At 38.2% G+C, this 23,043-nt stretch overlaps 1 protein-coding gene across 1 annotated transcript in view; it reads right to left on the bottom strand.

Annotated features, from left to right (window-relative positions):
• NELL2 (neural EGFL like 2) overlaps positions 1-23,043 on the bottom strand; it is a 340,664-nt gene that overhangs the window by 98,958 nt on the left and 218,663 nt on the right. The window contains exons 14-15 of the mRNA XM_039253298.1: positions 3,604-3,726; positions 483-578 (exon numbers count right to left, since the gene is read on the bottom strand). Of these exons, the coding sequence (XP_039109229.1) occupies positions 483-578; positions 3,604-3,726 (219 nt within the window). The remainder of the gene's footprint in view (positions 1-482; positions 579-3,603; positions 3,727-23,043) is intronic.

Genomic DNA, 23,043 nt, shown 5'->3' with positions numbered 1-23,043 from the left:
ATGAAGAATAATTAAAAAGGAGACTTTAAATACTTTTAAAATAAACAATGAATGAATATTGAATGAGTCAGGCAAAAACTTTTTAAAAATTCTCAAACGTGGATGCAGAAACTAGCACATCCTAGGAAGTGTGTTGACCATGAACCTGAACTATATACTTTAATATAGTTATACAGATCCCAGCAAAAATTGGCTCCAGATAAATAAAATGAATTATGATGTCATAAAATCCACACACCTTTCTATAAATGTTCAATATTCTTCTAGTTATAATAGCTGCAAAACCTCCATAGAATGACTTTGGGGAAACGCCCAGTGAACATGCATCATGGAAACTTCCCACGTCTTCCCTCCCGGGACTTCCTTATTAATAGTTCCACGCTTTGAGAGCCACTTGAAACTTGAAACATTATTTTCCTCATGGATTACTTTATACATTGGCGTAAAAATTCATTTTCTAGAAGATGGAATGATATTCTTACCCGTTTCACAGCTGGGCCCGGTGAAGCCTTGTGGGCAGGCACACACATTAGCGGCAATACAGGCTCCTCCATTCCTACAGCCATCTTTGCAAAATGCTAGAAACAATTCAGATACATGACTTTCATACATCAAAATTAAGGAGTTCAAGATACTACAAGCCTAGTTTTTCTTTATTCCCCTGGAGATGTGGACATCAAATTATATGCGGTATTATAACTTCAAATTCATATAGTACCTTCCATGCAGGTGAGAAACTTCAACCCAATTTGTAAAACAGTACTCTTTTCAATGGTGAAGAAATATTTCACCCGTAAAATGAAACACTAAATTTTCTTTTAACAAAAAGCAGTAACCTTACACAATAGAAAGCACATTAGAATTAGAGTTGCATCTCATCGTCACAGTCCAGCTTGGAATTAAACCTTAAAAAAAAAAAAAAGGCAGCTATCCTAGAGTTTTCTTAAGGATAAAACCACCATCTAGAGAAAGAGATAAAGAAATAGAAAATGACTGGCTTTATGAGACTCTGGCCAACGTGCCAGAGTACTGAAGAAATGCCCCAGCTTCCACAAAGTTTCTAAATCAGTCCAAGTGATGAACTGGCCAATAGTAAGAATCCGGGGTAGTGGTCTTCAGGAAGAGCTTTGCAGTCCTCTGCTGAGGACAGGTCAGGATCCAGGATCAAGGGGAAAGGCATTACAAACCTTGCTATGTTAGAGTAGGTTTCTGAGTGAGGGGAATTTGTCTGTGACTAGGAAAAGGAGCAAAATCTGAGCCATTGCAAGGGTGACCTTTTGAGATGTGCTGCCTGATTCAAAGAAGGTGAGAAAACAAGGTGGGTGAGATGGAGCACCCTTAGATGCTTCTGTTTCCACTTCAGCTTATTCTTTGGCCCTGTAAGTCTCAGGGCCCATTGTCTGGTCTGTAATGGATGAATTAGACCAGCTTTTTCCAGGCATTGGGATAAGAGCTTCCTCTCATTAGTTAAGATGTACTTTCTTTGAATGGTAAAATGTAGCAATCCAAGATTCCACTGCTGAGTTCAAGGAAAGGGCCCAAAGAGGCCATTTAGTTTCTTTGGTCATAAGTCCCAGTCTGTCTTCATCCCAGGCAAAAAGAATACCTAGTCACCAAGGATTTGCAAAGAGATTAAGAATGTAAACCTCATAAATAATTAAGTGTGCATCTCCTAAACCCCACGTGTATCTTCCATAGAGTAATGTTGAAGGACAAAGCACAGGACTCAATGATTCGGATCCTACATCTACATTAGTTATCTCTCAGCTTTTGACATTCCCAGTAGGGATACACACATGAACTGGAGAGTCTGTATCCAGGCAACCTGCAGTCTTAACTTCTGATAAAAATGTATGAATCCATGAAAGTTCACCTTCCTTCAAAGATAAGAATTACCTATCTGGATCTGCTCATGATTTTAAGAGTTCTTTACGTTATAAACATTTGTCACATTAATTAGGAATCAGGATGAAATGGAAATAAGAGTGAGAAGATGGTCTTACAGATGAAATCTTTACCCCTCCCCCCAAGCTCTCAGAATATTTGGGTGCTTTGAGGAAGTCCTAGACATTCAGTTACACTATGCAATGGACTTTAAACATCTGGTATTTCTCAAGATTTGTCTAGTTTCTCTGAGAAAATCTTTGTGGGATTTAGACCTCAAAATTGGTAGGTCTTGTTCACATTGCTCTAAATTAAACATTCCTATAGACTTCTATAAACCAGAGTAATCCTCTAGCCCATCAATATCTGCATCCAATGTATTATTACAAACCAAGTCTTAAGATCCATGCTCATGGAACATTGTTAATACCATATTGGTACCTCCCCTTGTTATTTTCTACCTCCCATATAGTGTCATAGAAAATTGATTTTAGCGAACTCCAGGATAATGGGCACAAGTAGTTGAGAAATGGGCAGTTAAGTTTTGAAGCTTAAAATGTTTAAATTATACAAGTCATAAACAAATCTATATGACATATAAGGAATATGGGCTTTAGCCAATGGGAGTTAGCAGTTTCCAAAACAGAACCTCTATGGTGAAGAAGGAAGTAAGTTCATGTGATGAAGGAAAAGAGGGCACTGGTGAAAGTGGATGGTAGTGAACTACTGTGGGAATATCCATTGATGGAAATGAAAATATGAGCTCAGCACGACTTTTCAAAGAATTATAGACTGGTATTGACAAATCAGCTAAAATGAGAAACTGTAATATGCAGAGACGCAATATTCCCAGTTAATTTAGTACTCAACAGCTCAAACGAGAGTAGAGGGGAGCCTGGGTGGCTCAGTCAGTTGAGCATCGAGCTCTTGGTTTCCACTCAGGTCTGACCTCACAATTCATGGGTTCGAGCCCCACCTTGGGCTTTGCACTGCCAGTGAGGAGCCTGCTTAGGATTCTCTTTCCCTCTCTGTCTGCCCCTCTCCCACTTACACACTCTGCCTCTCTCTCAAAATGAAGAAATAAACTTGAAAAAAAAAGAATAGAGAAGAAAAACTGTCAGACTGATCCCAAGTAGAGGTATTTCCAAGTGGATTCTGATAAAAGAACAAATGGGTTGACTGTACTGCTGAAAAAAAAAAAATAGCTGTCATGTTTGGATTCAAAAAGAAGTATTTAAATGTAGGTGGAGACTGGTAAACTGAAAGAAAAGGAAGGGTCAGAGAAACAGAAGATCAAAGGTCATGGAAGGTACAGAGCTGGCCAACTGGAAGCAGAAGGACTTGGGGTAAGACAATAAAAAGTTGAAGTCTGAGAAGGTGGAATAAAGGTGGAACAGTTCTGTCCAAAAGTGCCCAGGTGTGATTATAAGTGTGCTCTGCTAGACAGGAACAGAGATGAAAACCACTGAAATGGAGGTCAAGGAACATGAAGTCGACACTGTTTGAACAGTTTGCCTGGTGAAAGAATACATTAGCGGATGGCGGTGACCTTAAACGCTGACCTAGCCCAGGGTGAAGAGTATGAGCCATGCTGCAAAGCTCCCAACGGCTGTGGGAAGTACCCAGAAGGGAGATAACAGCGATGAGAAGCAGGGGAGGGAGGTGAAGATGGACTGCATTATCCCTAATGTGAGAGGGGCTCGCATTTAAACCTTTTACCTTTGCACGTGGTTCCGTTCCCGGTATAGCCTGGCTTGCAAACACAGTTGTGACCTCCAACAGTATTGAAGCATAAAGCATTTTCATCACAGTTGTGCTGATTTGTGATACACTCATCATGTTCTGAAATGAGGAATACAATTTTGTTACTCAAAGACAGATTTTTCAGTGAGACTGTATTTTAAACTACCAGCACCTTGGTTACTGCATAGTATTTTTTTCAAACACAGACCTATACAAAGCCTATGTTAAAGAAGAGCTCATATTTCGAAGTACTACATACTCCTCTTGAAATGCATACATAGCTTACACCTCCACAAACCTTGGATGCAGAAGGATTTGGACAAAAGACCCACCAGGAGGAGAAAGGAATGGCAGAGGAGGAGAGGCAGGAGTGGATAATTCTCACAAGTGGATCCCAGAGCCTCTGTATACAAGTCTCTGTGATTAATATTTGGGGAGTTATTTTCATGACATAAATCTGCTACCTAATTCTTCCCCGTAACATGAAAAAGGTAATAGGAAAGGATGTGAAATATATTGCTTTGTGAATCCTGGCCTGTAGGAAAATGGAGTTGAAGGGAATTAGCTAGGGTGCAGTTAACACCCACACTCACATGGCCAGGCATAAAGATACACATGCAACTACTGGGGAATATCTGCCCTCCTTAGAAAGCTCTCTCCTCAAAGAAGCTATCAGAGTTCTGTTAAATAAGGCAACTTTAAAATGTGCAAATACACACTTTAAAAGATACAATCAATATGATACTTCCTTTAACTGTGTACAACTTGACACTTTAGAAAACACTGAATCATCTGCTTCTCCCAGCACCCCTGTGAGAGAACCATAACCAATAACATTATTACCATTTTTAAAATGAGCCCATAGTGGTTCAGAGTGCTTATGTCACCTGCCCAAGTTCACAGGAGTATTAGGTAACATCAGAATTCTAGCAGAGTGCTCAACAAAAATGGAATACATACAGTGAAAATGAGAAAGAAAACAGATCTAACATCAAAACCAAGATGAGTAGGAAATAAAATATAAGTGAGGAAATGCTACGAACTAGTTCAGCAAAATGCTCACGATGGCACTATTACTTGGTCTCTAACAAAATTATTACTTTTGCCTAAAATTAAATATATATTTAATATGCTTATATTAATGGAGTTATTAATTCACTATGATATAGATCATCAAAGCAAAAGGAAATATTTGCTTTTCATTTTAGGACTCTGTATTCTGGACAATACATGTATTATCGCAGACAATGTATCCTAATAGTAATGTATCTGTAAATATGCTTTGGGCATATTCAGTTGAGATTAGACTAAAATCACTTATTTAAACTACTAAAATGGAGTACTATATATTTTAAAAATAAAGATTAACATGTTATGCTTGTGTCATATATAAGTACACAGTGATAATAGTTGAACACTAGCCTTGTAATAAAATTCTTAGACATTATTCCCAATAATCTTTCAGAAGAGAGCTCTCAATCACTAAGGTTTTAGAATTGCATGACTAGATACCTTATCCTCCAAATCCCTGGCTGGATTTCTCCAAATTGTACAGAATTCCACTGTTTTATCTAGTATCAGAGACTTTCATAGTTATTATAAATTCAAGCACATTGATGATAACCTAGAAAATAGCCAGGTTACACATGGGTCTCCTGATTGGGGCTATCCTTGGACCACTGTAAAATTTCAGAGGGACTGGAATGGACAGTCCACCTACCTCTGGGGTCAGCTGCCCAAAGCAAAATAAATCTACACTCTGAAGTTTGCACCTGCTGCCAATCTTCTTCCCAGTGTAATTCAAAGTGCTGCCGTTAATCTATAAATCTCTATACTGACAGCCGTAGGCTCTTTAAAGACAGCTGCTGATTGATTTGATGCTGTTTTCATCTCTGCTAGGTTGTCTTCTTAATTAGATGGAACTCGCTGGGTAGAGGAAGGGCCTAACAAGATGCAGTTTAGCACCCAGTATGATGATTCCCGTACACTTTAATTAATTACACAACCCGGGATCTGGTTACCCCTGTTGTCATTTACTCTTGAGACTGCAGAAATGAGTAAGTGTGCTCCTAAGCATTTCGAGGGTAAAGATGGGTTTTCAGGTTTTTAAATATACCCATGCACACCTTTATACATATTGTTCCCTGTGCCTGAAGTGCCTGCCCCATGGATTCTCCTGACAAACTCTTATCGCTTCTAAAGATCACACCAAAATGTCTTGTTTTATGCAAAAATACTGTTCTCTCCCCCTCCTACAGAGTTAGGGCCTGCCGGCTGTTTTCCTTAGCACCAGCAAAGGCTTTGTCATCATATTTTATCATAAATACCTACTTCTCCTTGATTCTCCACCTTCCTGCCCCACCAGGAACAGTTAATTTTTAGTCAACAATTCTGTATTTTTATTTGTATTTCATTTCAGCATTCAAAGAATGTTTCTTAAATAATTAAAAGAATAAATGACCAGGGGTGCCTGCGTGGCTCAGTCATTCAAGCATCTGACTCTTGATTCTGGTTCAGGCCATGATCTCATGGTTTGTGGGTTCATCCCTGCTTCAGGTTCTGCACTGATCGGATTCCCTCTCTCCTTCTCTCTCTGCCCCACCTGTGTTCATTCACTCTCTCTCCCTCTCTCTCTCAAAATAAATTAACTTAAAAAAAAAAAAAAAAAGAATAGGGGCGCCTGGGTGGCTCAGTCGGTTAAGCGTCCGACTTCAGCTCAGGTCATGATCTCACGGTTCATGGGTTCGAGCCCTTCATTGGGCCCTGTGCTGACAGCTCAGAGCCTGGAGCCTGCTTCAGATTCTGTGTCTCCTGGGGCACCCGGGTGACTCAGTTGGTTAAGCGCCCAACTTCTGCTCAGGTCATGATCACATGGTTTGTGAGTTCAAGTCTGCATCGGGTTCTGTGCTGACAGCTCAGAGCCTGGAGTCTGTTTTAGATTCTGTGTCTCCCTCTCTCTCTGACCCTACCCTGCTCACGCTGTCTCTCTCTCATAAGTAAATAAAATGTTTAAAAACAATTTTTTTAATAAAAAAAGAATAAAGGAGCAAAGGAAGAAAGCCAGGAAATACTTCCTCTGCCATTGTAATTGAAGCCAATCCCAATTTGTTCAATTGTAGACTATATGCCAAATAAAAACTACTGAAAACCTAAACATTTTTTTTTTTTACTAATTTCACTACAATCGTGTTTTATTCTGTCAGGAATATTTCAAATATTAAGATAGCAAGACATGTTTTGAAACCAAAATATAAATTCCTTTATACTATCACTTTAAAATTCTTTATACCACTTAAAATACAACTGGTTATATGTATAACCATCAACTAAAAGTAAACTATGACTTTAGGAAAAGCCTTCAAAAATGCCTATGTCTCACAGAAGAATTAAGTTTGATTTGACAGCCCTACACAAAACAGAATGTGAATGAAGCAAGGAGCAAATATTCTATAAGGCCGTCTCCATAAATAGTTAGTTATTGCTGCTCTATATTCAGTTTGGGTCAAATGTCAACTTCTTACCCTTTCCCTGACTCATATACCCCTAAGGACTCTACCAGTAACCCACTAGTCAGCCTCTTCATTTTTCCTGTTCCCTCTATCATTTGTAACATACAATAAGTTAAATAAAATCAGGAGGGAAATGTTAAGATAAAACTTAAACAAATATTATGTTGCAATATTTGAGAAGAGCATGGCAGGATGTAGTAATAAATGAATTCCAAGTTCTCTTTCACATATATTGAAAAGCAGACATTTCAGATCTGACATTCACAGTATCCAGTTCCTAAGAATGAATGCTATTTGCATATCCTCCGTTAAAAGTTCCAATATTCGTGTGACATGAGAGTCCAGGTAAAAGCTGGAACTGAAACCAAATATACGTCTCTTTAACTGTTCTTCATTAAAAATATTAGCATATGGTTCTTTAAATAAAAATTTATCACATTTTCTATCTGTATATTTAAAAATTAAATAAAATGGAAAAAATAAACATAAAGAAAAAAAGCACCATCACTCTACAGTACTAAACAAAAGTAATGTAGTTATCAATTATGGTACATTAAATACAGAATCAATAATCATTCAACGGTGTTTGACAAAACTTTGTCCTATGTGTCATAATTTGCTATGCATCTTTATGTACTATGTAAAACTGATCTCATACCAGTGACAAGGGTCAATATTTTAAAATTCCTCTACAGAAAAAGTGATACTATGTACACTTAGATTTATCTAAATGCAAATGTCACGTAGAGCAATAATTATTTAGTCTCACTGATAAGCCCCTAACCTGAGTAGCTTAATATCTCTAAAATCATTTTAAGAGTCCACATCCAACAGGTCATCTGGTCATAGTCAGATTTAAACTCAGCTTGAAATTTGGTATTCATATTGAGCGGTTTCCAAAATGAATGTACTATCTAGAGACAAAACGGCCATGTTAAAATTCGTGTAGCTTTTCTTACTATGATTTCAACACAGATATACAATACACATAGCACATGTTCTATTCAAGGATTTCACCTTGATACAATGTGCAAATTCTGCAGAAAAAATAGGAGTGAAAAGTAATTTGAATATATCTACACTTCGATCTAATCCAATTTTCTTCAAGGTATGTCGTATATTAGGATTTTTGTGGGATTAAAATGCGATTATAAATGGTAGTTCCCTCACAAAGCTTATAGTTTAGTTGTGGAGATACGACAAAAACACAAGTGCCTTTAGTACATGACTGCATTGTGAGAAATACTGAAGTTAAGAAAAAACCTGTTTACAGAGGGCTGCAGAGCCCAAGGAGGGAAGAAGTCATTTCTAGTCGGGTCAGATAGGAATTCGAGAATGACTTCATGGAGAACAGAGCATTTGACAACATGGATATTTTTATGTTTGTAGGGAAGATGCAGATTCCAAATTGAAACAGCATTCATGTACTTTGCTTCTTCTGTTTTGGAATCTTGAGTCTCTTACAAATTTGAATGATCCTGAATGATTTGTAATAATGGTAGCTACAATTTAGTGCTTGCCACATACCGCACGCTTTGTAATAATATACACGATCTCATTTAATCTTCATATTAATTAGGAAGCATTATTGTTTTTTAAAAAAAAGAAAATTAAACTAGGCTTGGAGAGGTTAAGTAGCTTTCCTGAGATCACACAGCTAGTAAGTGGTAGAGTTGTGAATCACAACATCTGACTTCTAAAACTAGGTTATTGACGGCCGTGCAATAGAGCTGCCTGACATATTTAATGTGTGTATTTTGCTCAATCTATTTTTTTATCCTAGTGTTCTTCTTTGCAATTGTCCAGAGGTTTGGGTTTTTTTAATTTATTAAATTTTTTAATGTTTATTTTTAAGAGAGAGAGGGAGATTGTGAGTGGGGGAGGGGCAGAAAGAGAGAGGGAGACACAGAATCGGACACAGGCTCCAGGCTCTGAGCTGTCAGCACAGAGCTCCATTTGGGGCTTGAACCCACAGACCGCGAGATCATGACCTGAACTGAAGTCAGACACTTAACCGACTGACCTACCCAGGAGCCCCCAGAGATTTGGGGTTTTAATGTTTATACCATTTAATGTCTCCTTGTCATATGTGGAGTCCTGCATTGTTTCACAAGTAGGAAGTTATCTCTTTTTTGCATTACCTAGTATTTTTAACACTCTAGGGCTAAGCACTGAGGTGCTTTCTGTACATACTAAAGTCTACATTTTCTCAAGATTGAGAGAAGCTTTTAAAAGGAAAGGAAGATACTAATATGGCTAAATGTAAATGTTTGTAATACAAAGTGACCAGCTCACAGAACTTAGATTCAAGCACTCATTTTCCCAACTCAAAAATCTCTGGAAGCTCATCATTAATGAAGTTTGGCAAACAGACATCTGGCAAACAGGATCCAAGAGTCTTCTCCTCTGACACCTGGTCAGGCCCTCATAACAAAGCCCAACACTTCTGGATAATTCTGCTTTACATCCCTCAGCAATATACTAGATCCTCTGACTGAAACCTTTATACTATAGATTCTGCTCTTCTGATAATAAATTGTAATGTACCTTTACAGCTGGTCTACTATCCTCACAGAGCCCTTTGCGATGGATTTTTTTCAGTCACAATAATTATATTGTCTATGCTGCGTCTTCTACTCTCCTGCCCAAATACAGAAATGTTGGGAAAATAGCAGCTATCATAACATGTAGGTTTAAGTGTCACAAAGAAAGCGGCTTCACTTTCCCTGACCCAAGTGTTTCCTGAACCATAAATTCACAATGAGTAAATTCTCTCCTAGACTGTGGCAGCATATGGCTCAAAACATAGGGGCAGCCCACCTCAGGTCTTAACTATTATCTGCTCATTAGAAACCTGAGAACAAGCTCCCTCAGGCTTATGCTGGAATAAATCTTGGAACAAGGAAGTCCACAGAGTGTAAATTACTCTTGAGAAGCTGTTAAATAAAACCATCAAACTATTTGTTTAGAAGGATGACTTATCTCAAACACATAGAGCTGCTTAGTCATTTTCCTCTTATATCTCAGTAGGCTTGATTGCTTGCCTCAGGACGTCAGTGAGGTTGCCAAAACTCATCCATGAGCTTCACTCCTAAGTGTTCCTACCAAACTAAGTTTGGAGTTCCCTACCCTGGTCGGTGAAGAGGATCAGAAAGTGATAGCCCATGGGTCTGTAATCCTGAGACCTCTTATTTTACTCTAAAGCGAATAGTAACACGGTGAGTCCTCAGATAGAATATGCCATTTCTATTGATCAAACTACACAACTCTATGGACTTGCCCTCCTTAGTACATTCACACAATAATCATTCTATGGCAGATCTTGTCAAAATGAACATAAACTGAATCTAAAGAATGTTCTGTATTACACTTCAACAATTGGTAGAGGGTTTGGAGGGGGTCTATCAAAAAGAACTGGAACTCCTTCCTTCCCTCTTCTCCCTCCTTCCTCCTCCTCCCCCACCCCAATATTTAATGATATGGTATATGAAGATGTTGTGTTCACTGCCACCAGCAATATATATGCCTGCAATCAAAACATGCATGCCCTAATGACTATTGATTCACAGGGACATTGTTACAATTCATTGAATGGTTTAAAATGACCTCCATCAACTGTGCTGTACTAGGACTGTAACTCAGTGTAAAGGACAGGGGAGGAAAAAAAAAAAAAGGAGACAATGATATACTATTTTAATGAGCAATAGCAGGGAGGCACTGTTATACAGAAGTTTTCCAGACAGGCTTGACTATTGATGCCATTTTATCCTAGTTCTCAGTGGCCTTGAGAAAGTAAGCCAATCTTTTTTTTTAAATGAGGAGAGTAAGACCTATCGTAGAGAACTGTTATAAAGGGTAAACTTGCATGATGAGTATAATGACCCTGGCAAATAACAGTCACTTGATAAATATTAGTTACTTTCTCTTCTTATTATCTACTTCAGCGGGAAATTTTATTTTGCCCCTGTTAGCTATATAATGTCATTTCTCTTCTGTTTCAGCTCTGTGGGGATAATGTATATGTCTTACAGAGCTTTCTCTTTTCATAATCTTTTCTGAAATCAAATGCATTTCAGACACTTCTCTGATTTCCAAAATGCACTACCTTCAATGGTTTTATCAGGAAAAAAGATGCCTGCTATCATACTTACCAAAAGCTATTCTTTTTGTTTCTTATGATTACCTTCCTTATTCACTTTATATTATAGAGAAAAATCTACCACAGTGTCATTTTAACAGAAATCTAATTTTAACACTGTTAAAGGGACTACAAGAAATTATACTGTAACCTTATTCAGTGGCCACATTAGCAGCAAACCCACTAAAACTCATTTTTAACACCCAAGTATTTTTTATTCACTGCTCAAGTTTCCTGTTCACTGACCACACCAATTCAATACTGACTTCTTGTTATTCAGTTTGTTCGGCATCTAGGAATTTGTTCAGACTTCATTTCTCTGACATGCTTGGTGTATTTTCTTCCAGTCCTTTCACTGGTATGCTCAGCCTCTCTAATACTTATTTGATCAAGAATCTTAACAACCAATGCACACTCAAATTTTCTCTCTGTTTACAATACTTTTGCAAGGTAATCCAAATTCTGATTTTACAGCAAAAAATAAAAAACCCTGCTTTGCATTTTTTGGTGTTTTATGAGATGATCTTCGTCCCAACACATTGCAGGGCCACACAATTCTTGTAACTGTCAACAAATGATTTGTCTTTTTCCTTTCAACTTTCAACACATTTCTGAAGCTTCTCTATGTGACTCTAGCACTCTAGAGGATGCAAAGATGCATAAACTGGGATTCATGACCTCAAGAAACTTTTGAACTATTACAGACTTGATGACAGGAATAGATAACTATGATGTATTCTTGAATTTGTTTAGTGCTTTAAGAGGGAAAATGACAGTAATATTAACAATAATGCCATTAGCTAATTGCTAAGTGCTTACTAGATGCTAAAAAGCACTGTACTAAGTGTTTTATCTTCATTATCCCCTTCAATCTTCACAGAAACATTTCCTGGAAGGCACTATTATTATTCCTGTTTTACAAATGGGAATATAGAGCTTTCTTAGAGAAAATACATATCTTGCCCGATGTCATGTAACTTTGAAGTGAAGAGGCCAGGATTTGTCTTCAGTGTTTTAAAAAGCTCCAACCTATCAACAGTGATCTCATGAGACTTAATGAGGGAGAGGCAAGGATTAACTGAAGGGTCCAGGGAAGTGTTATGTAGGAAATAGGCCAAACAAGTGAGTCTTGAAAGGCAGGAGGGGTTTTAACAGGAAAGGGTAAAGATGGAAAAGAGCACGTCCTGGGGAGAGAACACAGGTACAAAAGTTAAAAAGCATGAGCTGTGGAAGAGTCCTTAAGTGGCTGAGCTGGCACAGGTGAGGACTGATAGGGAATAATGAGGACTCAGTATGGACAAGGTCAGGATCACCACATGATTTTCATCTGGCAGGAAATAAACAGCCACCTCCAACTGTACAATAAAAGGCGGCATGATAAAATGGGAGTTGATTTTTAGGGAAATTAACAGCAACGTGTAGAGGAGGAAAGACCGACTTCTCTTAACAAACTGGGTGTCCTATGTTAGCAAGCCAGCATTTTTCTCTTTCATTTTAGTCTTTCTTTATTTCTTTCATTTTTCTCCTTTTGAGTCAGAGGTAGGTTACTACTGGGAGTTGTGACAGGAGTCTGTGCAACACAGAGTGTAGTAAAAGGATACGGAGGAGGAGAACGATGGGTGAAAAGCCAATAGAAAATGAATGCTTATCACCTGGCAAGCACTGTGCTGAGCAATGTGTATGTGTGCACAGCATGAGGAAGTACCACAGGAGGGAGGAAGAACGGTTAGGAAGCAAGCGTCAAATCATAAGCTCCAAATCCTTCAAAGGCAGAAACCTTGTCTTACTCATTTTCTGTATCCCAAACCCTATGCTTCTGTAGAATGAAACTATGTTGAAGAGAGGGCCTGAAGAAGAATGGACAAAACAATGGTGGAAGGGGAGTGAATTTATACGTATAACTGATGAGCCCCTCAATGAATCGATTTTTGAACTAAGAGGAAGACAGGCAATGAAAATAAGTCAGGTTTCAAACCTGGGCAACTGGGAGTGAGATGGTGGTGAGAAGAAGAGAAGAGGGTTTCTTACTTTTAGAAATTTTGTTATCCTCATTCTTGTTTTGGTCTGGTCTGGTTTAGTTTTTATGGCAAAGAAGAAAAATAGAATTAAGAAGTCAAAATATAAAAGCAAAGATCATGTTAGGAAAGTGAATTTCCTCTATTGATGGTGACAACACACTGAGTAAATACTCCCTACCCAATATCTGTCTGTCAGATAACCACCTAGATAGCAAACCTTAGATCTAAATCATCCGTTGCACCCAACACCCAACACAATGACTGGCACAAATTGGTCTCCGATGAATATTTGGTTTTTTTTTTTTTAATTTTTTAAATGCTTATTTATTTTTGAGAGAGGGAGACAGAGCATGAGCAGGGGAAGGATAGAGAGAAAGAGAAACAGAATTAGAAGCAGGCTCCAGGCTTTGAGCTGTCAGCACAGAGCCTGACACATGGCTCAAACCCACAAACTGTGAGATCATGACCTGAGCTGAAGTCAGTAGCTTAACTCACTGAGCCACCTAGGTGCCTCTCCAATGAATATTTGTTAAATAATGAGTCAATTAAACATGCAGAACATTTAGAGATTTGCTAATGGAAAATATTCAAGATAGTCTACAGTGACAATGTGCACAACTCCTGCTTTATCTTCTATTCCCCTCAGGAGCTATGCTGCTCTTTCTTTGAATGCCTGCCCCATTCTCATTCTCTCACTTGTGGCACCATAACCCCGTCAATAACTTCACTGAAGACTACCCAGATAATCAGGAAAGAACACTCCCAGATTTCCCATCCCCAGGTGAACCTGTAGCTAAATCTCCCCTTAAATAAGCTTTAATCTGGGGTCACCAGAGACTTCTCTTCCCTTCCTCCCAGCTACCACATGTGGGGACCAATTCATCTGGATTCTACTTCCTTGGCTGTTCTCATTTCTGTAGCCCTTGCCTCTATCTCCATTCCACTATTCTTCCATTGCCAAAATTGGGCACAAATTATTTCCTTTGGAATACTGCAATAGCTCCGTGATGACAACGCTGTCCCCAGCTTGGTACATCTCTAAACCATTGTTACAATGGCTTCTCAAATAAAATCTGATCTTTTCTCCCTCTTCCCCATTCTCTTTTTCTCTCTTAATCTTTTTGTTCTTACTAGCCATCAAAGCACCACTTACTCACGGAGATTTCATTATGACACTTTGCTCTCACCAAAGTGCACCATTTAAAACTCTCCCATCGCAACATTTTTACATAATATCATTTACTGAGACTCTGCTAAAGGCCCAGTATCATACCAGCCAACCCCTGTATATTTCACATAGGTCTCTGCTTTTTGCCCAAAAAGCCCTTCCTCATTTTCCTTACCTACCTCTCCTATTCACCTCCCACTCAGACCAAACAATGCCTCCTTCTTTAGAAAACCTTTCTTAAAACTTAGATAAGCCCCATACTATTTGTGCTCAATTCCATCATAACATCTGGAAGCTAGAATATAGTGTAGTTAAGAGTATGGACCTTGGAGTCAGGTTGCTTCTGATCAAATCCCGACTCTGCCTTTCACAGATCTTGAGCAAATTATTTAATCTCTTGAAATTACAGTTTCCTCCTCCATGAAATGAGCTAATAATGATACACAAGTAAAATCTCCAGCAGGATCTGGGACAATAATCAGTAATTAAACAAATATTTCTGTAGTAAAAGTATGACTATTCATATCAAATTGGATAAACAAAAATGAGAAACGGCATCACATCAGATTAATGTTTCCTTCCAAATGAACTTTAAAATAAACATTCAACTTCTAGAGCTGTCTGGAGTTTTTGGAGTTCAGAACTGTAGGTAAGGAGGGATTGCGGACCTGTACATTCTTCACAGAGTTGCAAGGATTAATGGAGGTAATGCACAGAAAGCACTTAATGTTTCATGAGTTAGTTATTAGACTAGCCCTTATCACACTGTCAGAGATCAATTCTCTTACCCACCCCCCATTAGTCAGTATACTCCTTGAGACAGAGAATTTTTATTATAGATCTGTGAGCCTTTAGTCCTTGCCATAACACATGACACGTTTCAGGCACTTGGCAAATGTAGATGAATGAATAATAGGCTTCATCTGTATAAAAAAAAAAAAATCAACGTTTTCAGTTTCTCAGAGTATTTCACACCCAATATTTTACATTTTATATGGTATTCACCCCAAATCCATGTGTCATGTCTGGGATTTATCATTTACAGCAGTACTTATGCATTGCTTAAGAGACCATGACACCTTCACCAAAGCAAAAGTTCAAGCTGGTTGCTCCTGTGTTTTCATGTCAGCGCTGCCCCTAAATTTGGTAAGAGGCATGTGCTTCCATTTATTTAGATTTTTTGGGAGGGAAGGAAAGGTGCTCATTAAGCTAGTGAAAACTTCTGCCAGAAGAGAAATCATCCTCACCTAACACCATGGGATCTATCCCTTCACTGAAAGCTCTAAGGCCCGCCCAGCTTTAATACCTACCAAAAAAACCCAATAAGATTAAAGACTATATTTGACACACTATACCAGAACAAGTTTCAAAACAACATACAATATAAAAAAGGCATTTTTAAAATATAAAATCACCTAAGAAAAACCACCTTAGTATTTCTACCTACATATCCTTCCCACTGCAGTTTAAGATGAGTTTAGAAGAAAGCCACATGTGAATCAGATACTATATTATGACCTTTTAACTTCTTACAGAAAATAAAATGATTCCTCGGATTTTAAAGGGTTGGGACTATGGGACAAAAGAGACCCATCAATCTTTTCACTCAGGGGCTTAATTTTAAGGAGCTTCATTTCAAAATCCATCTCTCAGAGCATGCTATTTGAGGCTCTACCACAGCAAAATACAAGATACAAGATGATTTTCAGGTCCAAATGATTATATATTGTTTCAATATCCTTAATAAAACATAAGATATAGATATTTTTGTGCACTTTTATTTCATACTTCTGTGTGTGAGGTGTACAATGATTTAACCATCTTTGACATTTTTGAGCTAATTGTCTTTTAATATCCTTTAATATTTCTTTTTTAAAATTTTTTTTGTGTGGTAGGAGAGAGAAAGTGAGTGAGGACAGAGAGAGGGGTACAGAGGATCTGAAGCAGGCTCTTCACTGGCAGGCTGACAGCAGTGAGCCCGATGTGGGGCTCGAACTCACGAGCCGTGAGATCATGACCTGAGCAGAAATTGGGCGCTCAACTGAGCGCAGGTGCCCCCATCCTTTAATATTTCTAACTGTAGTAAGGTTTGCTGATATTACAGATATGTATTAAGTTTTACCATGCTTACTTAAGAGTTGTGATTGTTGTAAGATAAATAAGGCAGAATCCTTATCCTGAAGATATTTAAAGATGTTGTTATGCGTGTGCACGTAGGTGTGTGTGGATATATCATGTAAGAGTCTGTGTGTATACGTACATGTATGTATATGTATGTATGCATATAATTTCTCTGCACTGGACATATAAAGGTGTTAGGTAGCAAGCTGGTGACTCATTTAAACCTGTGATTTGTTTAGTTCTTGAGAGGCAGGAACCAATTTAGGAGTATAGCAAAATCTTTTTTCTGTCATTTAGAAAGCCACCTTTTTGTAAGATCCGAAAAGGATTTTCTCTCCTGACAATATAGTCAGAGTGCGTCTTCTTTTTACATTCCATTCTTTTCAGAAAAAGACTTTGAAATGGCTTTTATTCTAAACCTCACTCTGAATCACTCACTTTTGCTTGACGAGCTCCCTTCAAATGTAGTAATTCTTTTCTCACTCTTTCTCACCAAGGGGCCTCTTGCCCCAGGAATCACCACCAAGTGTTCAGAGGAGCCTGAGCAAGACTTTCTCTGCCACGCACGTATCATCGGTCGCCTTCCCCGAGTAGCGCGCGCCCACCTCCACAAGCAGACAACTCTTCCTGTCTCCTTCTGCCCATTATTTGTCCTTGTGCCTTTGGCCTCCTGTATCCCAATCAGACTGCTGCGTGGACGGGAAGAGAAATTTGACCTCAAGATCAGAAGATGTACAGCTCTAGGGCGCCTGGGTGGCTCAGTCGGTTGGGCGTCTGACATCGGCTCAGGTCATGATCTCACGGTTCGTGGGTTCGAGCCCCGCGTCGGCCTCTGTGCTGCCAGCTCGGAGCCTGGAGCCTGCTTCGGATTCTGTATCTCCTTCTCTCTCTGACCCTCCCCTGCTCACGCGCTCGCTCTCTCTCTCAGGAATAAACATTAAAAAATATTTTTTTATTAAAAAAAAAAAAAATGAAGATGTACAGCTCCAGAAAAGCAGCACAGCAACAAGTGGGGGTGAATCGGGAGCCTACCTGTCCTAACTTTCTCTTCTCATTTGAGAACTCCTCTTCTGACATCCCAGCTTCCTGCTCTTCCATCCCAACCACAAACTTTACTTATCCTCCTCTCCAATTTATTCATCCTGCTTTCTTTCATTCTTCACAGTATCAATTATAAGATTTTAAAAAATTTCAACTTGTAATCTCCTCCCTGACTGCAAGTGTGTATTTTAATTACAACCCACAATGTCCTGCTCTGGGGAAAACACTTGCTCTTTGTATTCGCTGCTCTCATTCTTCCCTCCTCTAATTACACCCAGCGCCTCCCTCATCTCTGCCTTCTTTCCTCTCCTCCCTTCTCTGGGGGCCTGGGATTAGTACAAGTGGCACGGAAATGTTTTAAAGGCTCCTGCTTTCAGTGTTATTTAAACACATTCCACATATCTTCCCACAAATGATAAAATCCATTCACTCACTCAGAAGGTCCCTTTTAAGATAAAGTGGGATAAAGGAGGAAGACAAGAAGCAAAATGGAAATATGTGCAGTTACCAAGGAGGAGCAGCCTCGCATAGCATGCTGGCCCTCTGTGGCAGATCAACCCAGTGGAGTATGACTTACTTCTCTGTTGACTGGTTCTGCTTCTTGGCCTTCTAATATGGCATCTGCATTCTCCATCCTCAACCCGTTATACTCCAAGACAAGATGACAAACTAAATAGGGACTGAATATTTGTGTCTTCCCAAAGTTCATATATTGAAGCCTAACCCCCAGTGTGACGAATTTAGGAGGTGGAGACTTTGGCAGATTATTAGTCACAAGGGTAGAAACTCATGAATAGAATTAGTATCCTTACAAAAGAGACCCCAGAGAGATCTCTCACCTCTTCCACCATGTGAAGACATAGGGAGAAGGCAGGAATCTATGAACCACGAAGTGGATTGTCACCAGACAACAAACTTGCCTGCACCTTCCTCTGGGACTTCCCAGCTTCCAGAACTATGAGAAAGAGATGTTTGTTGTTTAAGCCGCCCAGTCTATTGTATTTTGTTATAACCGTAACAGACTAAGACACTAGATCAAAATGATTATTTTGAAAGTGAGACATAACCATTCTTAAAAGTCCCAGATCTAGGAAAAACCAAATGATGAGATCATGACTAGAAGCCTTTGAGAAACAGAATTCTCTACAAGATGTATATATCCTTCAAATATAAATATATACGTACATAAATTTCTGAATAACTGAATGTTAAGAAAAATGCAATGCTATGTTAATTATATATTTATTTTGGGAACAGGAAGATAGGAGGAGCACTGAGCATTATTTGTCCTCTTTAAATTCCCATTCCCTTTCCTACGACCTCATGGGTTTCATAACTCAGCATCTTTGCCTAATCTGGTTTCTTAGCTTGCTTGTGCTTTCCCCCCATTATAGCACTGAACAAACACCCTGGATTGCAATTGTCTATTTATTTACCACTCTTTGCTTCTAGGTCACGATCTCCTTGATGATGAGAAAGATGTGTTTTGTTTTTATATCCCAGCTGACGTAACAAGGAATAGTTAGAGTTAGCTCTGCCATCATGGCCACCAATCAACTTCCTAGCTGTCCCTACCTATCCAGGTGAAGACAGAATGTATATTTGAAGCGTAAATGTAGCTTTGAAAGAAAGAGACTCCTAGCTCCCTAGTCAAACATATCACCACCACCACACTCTCTGCGGGTACCTCTGCTATACCTGGGAGGGTGCCTGACTGGAAATTAATGCTCCTTCTTTGATGATTGAATGTTTTCATGCATTAAAAAAAAAAAAAATAAATCAGTTTGGCATGGTACACCAACAGAAGAAAATATTTCATCTAGAATGTTATAAGAAGCTCCTGGCCTGAATGCTGAATACTTGCAACAAAAGGCTTTCTTCAGGTCTAATTGGATTTACACTCCTGAACTCTCTCCTCCCTCTTTGCCTGTTAAACTATTCTAGAGAAAAAAAAAAAAAAAAACCTAGAAAAGTATTCATTATTCTGTGTTTGATCAAATCCAACAACACATTTTCATATCTCAAAATCTTTCCTGAGTTGGGTTAAAAAACTCAAGCTTGCCAGCACAAACGAAGTTAGCATTTTTCTCCTTCCTTGAGATTATTCCTGCCAATTCTATATTATCTAAGGCAAAATGGAACTCAAGGATAAGTTTTAAAAAAGGAGAAATGATATCAAAATAACTTCAACTGTAATCATTCATCTTCTCTAACATTTCTACAAAGTATTTTCCCTCTAGCATGGTATTTTTAAGTGGCCATACAAACACCAATTTATTTGAGTGTGTTGTTAAAATGCAAATCTACCCATCTCTACACTTCTTATTTCATACAGCAAGAATGATTCTTTCAAAACTTAAAAAAAATGATCATGATATTCCTCTTGCTCTCAACCCTTCCCTGATTCTCTGCATATTTTTGAATAGTCTCAAGGCTTCGCTACGGCTGCAGTGTGCCATGCTGAACAGACAACACACCTCACTGTCCCTCCTCCTGAGATGCTATTAACCCAACTGTTTTCATGGCTCACCAGCTAATTTATTTTAGGCCTCAGAGGGCACCTCCTCCGAGAGGCTCTGTCTCACATCCCTTTCTTACCTGATTCCTTCTTCACAACACTGTCTGTTATACTTTATGAAATTGTCTGCTGATGTATTTACTGTCTGTCTTCCCCATTAGATTATACGTTTCATGAGGGCAGAGACCCTAATTTGTTCACTGGTGGAACTACAGCACCTAAAAGAGAATTTATTCCCAGTAGAAACAAAATTTTTAAAGGGGAGTCGAACTTTAGAGGTTGTATTTTTCACGGATATTTTATTGACCACATGAAGAAACTGAGGCGCACAAAGATTAAATGAGTTATCCAAGGTCACAGTTAATAAGCAGCACAACTGGATCTTAGTTGTAGTTACTTCTGGCCCAACAGCTTTTGATTATAAGAAACAAACATGAAAGAAAGGAATGTCCATGCCAACTTCCAACTTTTCAGAAATTCACACTTTTTATTTTCTAGCAAAGTCTCTCTGTCAAAGCTGTAATAGTGTTTAATCTGAGTTTATTTTTGTTTTCCTTCCATTCACCAAGAGTAAGTCCTAGTGTGATTTTGCAAATCCCAGAACGTGAAAGCTAACAGGGTGTGACAGCTGGTATGTCCCATGCTCCTCACATTCAGTGGTCTGTAACAGGGTAAATGACACAATTACCTACTGTAATTACTGCTGCTGACAATACAGTTTCCCTGGTGAATGCTTTATGAAATTCAGAACTGCTTTTCTTGTCAATCCAATCCAAATCTCTGCCTACACATTTTGGACAATATTTTGCTAAACAAATGTATAAAAATAAAAGCCTAAATTTAGGTGGACATTTATTGCTTAGCATAATTCAAGTACTCTGTATGCATTCTGCTTTAATCTAATTTTTTGCACTGAAATGCAAATCTTTTTGATAAAGTTTTGCTTTAAATCAGGAATCTGTTCTTACTGGTTATACACATACATAAAATACTTCATTGGAAAAATAGATATACCAAAAAAGTCAGAACTGAATAAATACAGCACTGGCCAAAATCCTGGTCTAGAGTAGACTGCTGTACACCAAACTTGTTACTTATTTCATTTCAACTATAAAGACACTTGAGAATACATACAGATGCAAACAATTGTAATAGTTGACTGCTCTAAGTTTGGCCACCGGCCAAAATCCTTCACAAATTACAGGTAGGCTGTCAAAATAAAAAATGAAAATGCAAAGGGACACACTTTTCTGCAGATACTTGTTCTACTTTTCCTTTTTTAAATAAAGTGCAATTACCAAACTCCCATTCTAAGACTGGTATTAGCAGATTGACTACCTTAAACATAGTATCAGGAAGCATCCCACTTAGGAGAAAGTAGTAGAAATTCTTTTTGCAAGCACATTCAAAGAACACACCCTTTTCTCCCTGTGGGTAACACCAATATGTTAATAGAATTACATTAGTAACCAGATGATTTTGATTTTGCAAATAAGTGGATCCTGCTTTAATGATGCGATATATTCCTGGAAACCACACCAGAAGGCCGATTATCATTAAATGGAACTAATCATGTTCTTATTGGGTTCACATGTTCTACCACAGTTTGGCATCAGCAGCAGAAACCGAAGAATAAATAGGTGAAGAAGTCAAAAAAGCAAAGGACATGTGCCTGATAGTCAATGCTGAATGTGCTCAGCAGTGAAAAGAGGGCTGAAGTGGAATTCAAGTACACAGTGACTTGAAACAGTAATCTTTATTCCATTGTGACACAGAAGAATTGAGCATACTTTAACTTTTAAACTTAATATTTTTTTTCTACTTGTTCTGTTTTATTTGTTCTTCCATAATCTAAGTATGAAATTGTTTTCCAAGATGAAACCTAAAGAAAACAATAACAAAATAAAACCATATGTTAAGTCAGGTCCTTGTAATATCAGTGCAAGGAATAAACTTAATATTCTTTGTTCTTTTTAACGAAATCAGGGTAAATAAGTGCTACGCAAACCTCAAGATGGAAGTACTACATGGATATCAAGAACCATAAGTCAAGATAAGGATACAAATCTCTGTATACAGAACAATGCACTAAGAGGAGAAAATTTTACAATTTAAAATATAACAACATTCAATGTTAGTTAATGATACCATCCATGTTGTAGAGTCACTTCTGGATGTGAAAGCAATGGTCAGTAAATCCTACCTGATTTTTTTAGACTTTGCTGTTATCCAGTGGTTGCTGAAGAATTAACATTCATCCACTTATTTGGTTTAGTAGCCCTCTACCACCCTAGATGGCAAAGTCCATCAGGAACTATGTGACTGGCATTGTGCCCAGCCCAGAGCAGGCTTTCAATAGATATGAGCTGGATCAAAGTATCCTTCAGACTAAAGGGCTTCCCCCACACTATGCCTTTGGTCATACTTCATAACTTGAAATTTGACATTTTCTAGGTCTGGAGACTAGTAAATACACAGTTGAGGGATAAGACTAACAGCTTCTCCATTCAATGGAGAATAACTGCATAATATCAGGCTTTTATTTGAATGCAGTTACATTTCAAGAGACATGATATTTTATGAAGCATATCTAAATGTGGGTAAAAAAACCAGTCCAATAATATAATTTCATTCTACTGTATTAATTTTACTTATGAGTGAGAACTGTTTCTATAAAAACAGCCTAAATTATAACTTTCAAATTGAAGTGTGAAAGGGTATAATTTCTGTTTCAGCATCTTAACAGAGTCCACTGTAAAACAAATTACTGGATTAGCAGAATTGTATGTATCTTCAAAAAAACCATCTTGGAAGAATAAGAAAAAGAAGTGTCTTGAAAATATATTCCCTGTTGATAGGACTATCTAATCAACAGAATTATCTAAAACCAGATCAGTTTTTAG

The sequence above is a fragment of the Hyaena hyaena genome, unplaced genomic scaffold, assembly GCF_003009895.1.
Source record: "Hyaena hyaena isolate Hyena2069 unplaced genomic scaffold, ASM300989v1 scaffold_445, whole genome shotgun sequence".
Lineage (NCBI taxonomy): Eukaryota > Metazoa > Chordata > Mammalia > Carnivora > Hyaenidae > Hyaena > Hyaena hyaena.
This window is presented reverse-complemented; position numbering and strand designations above follow the sequence as displayed.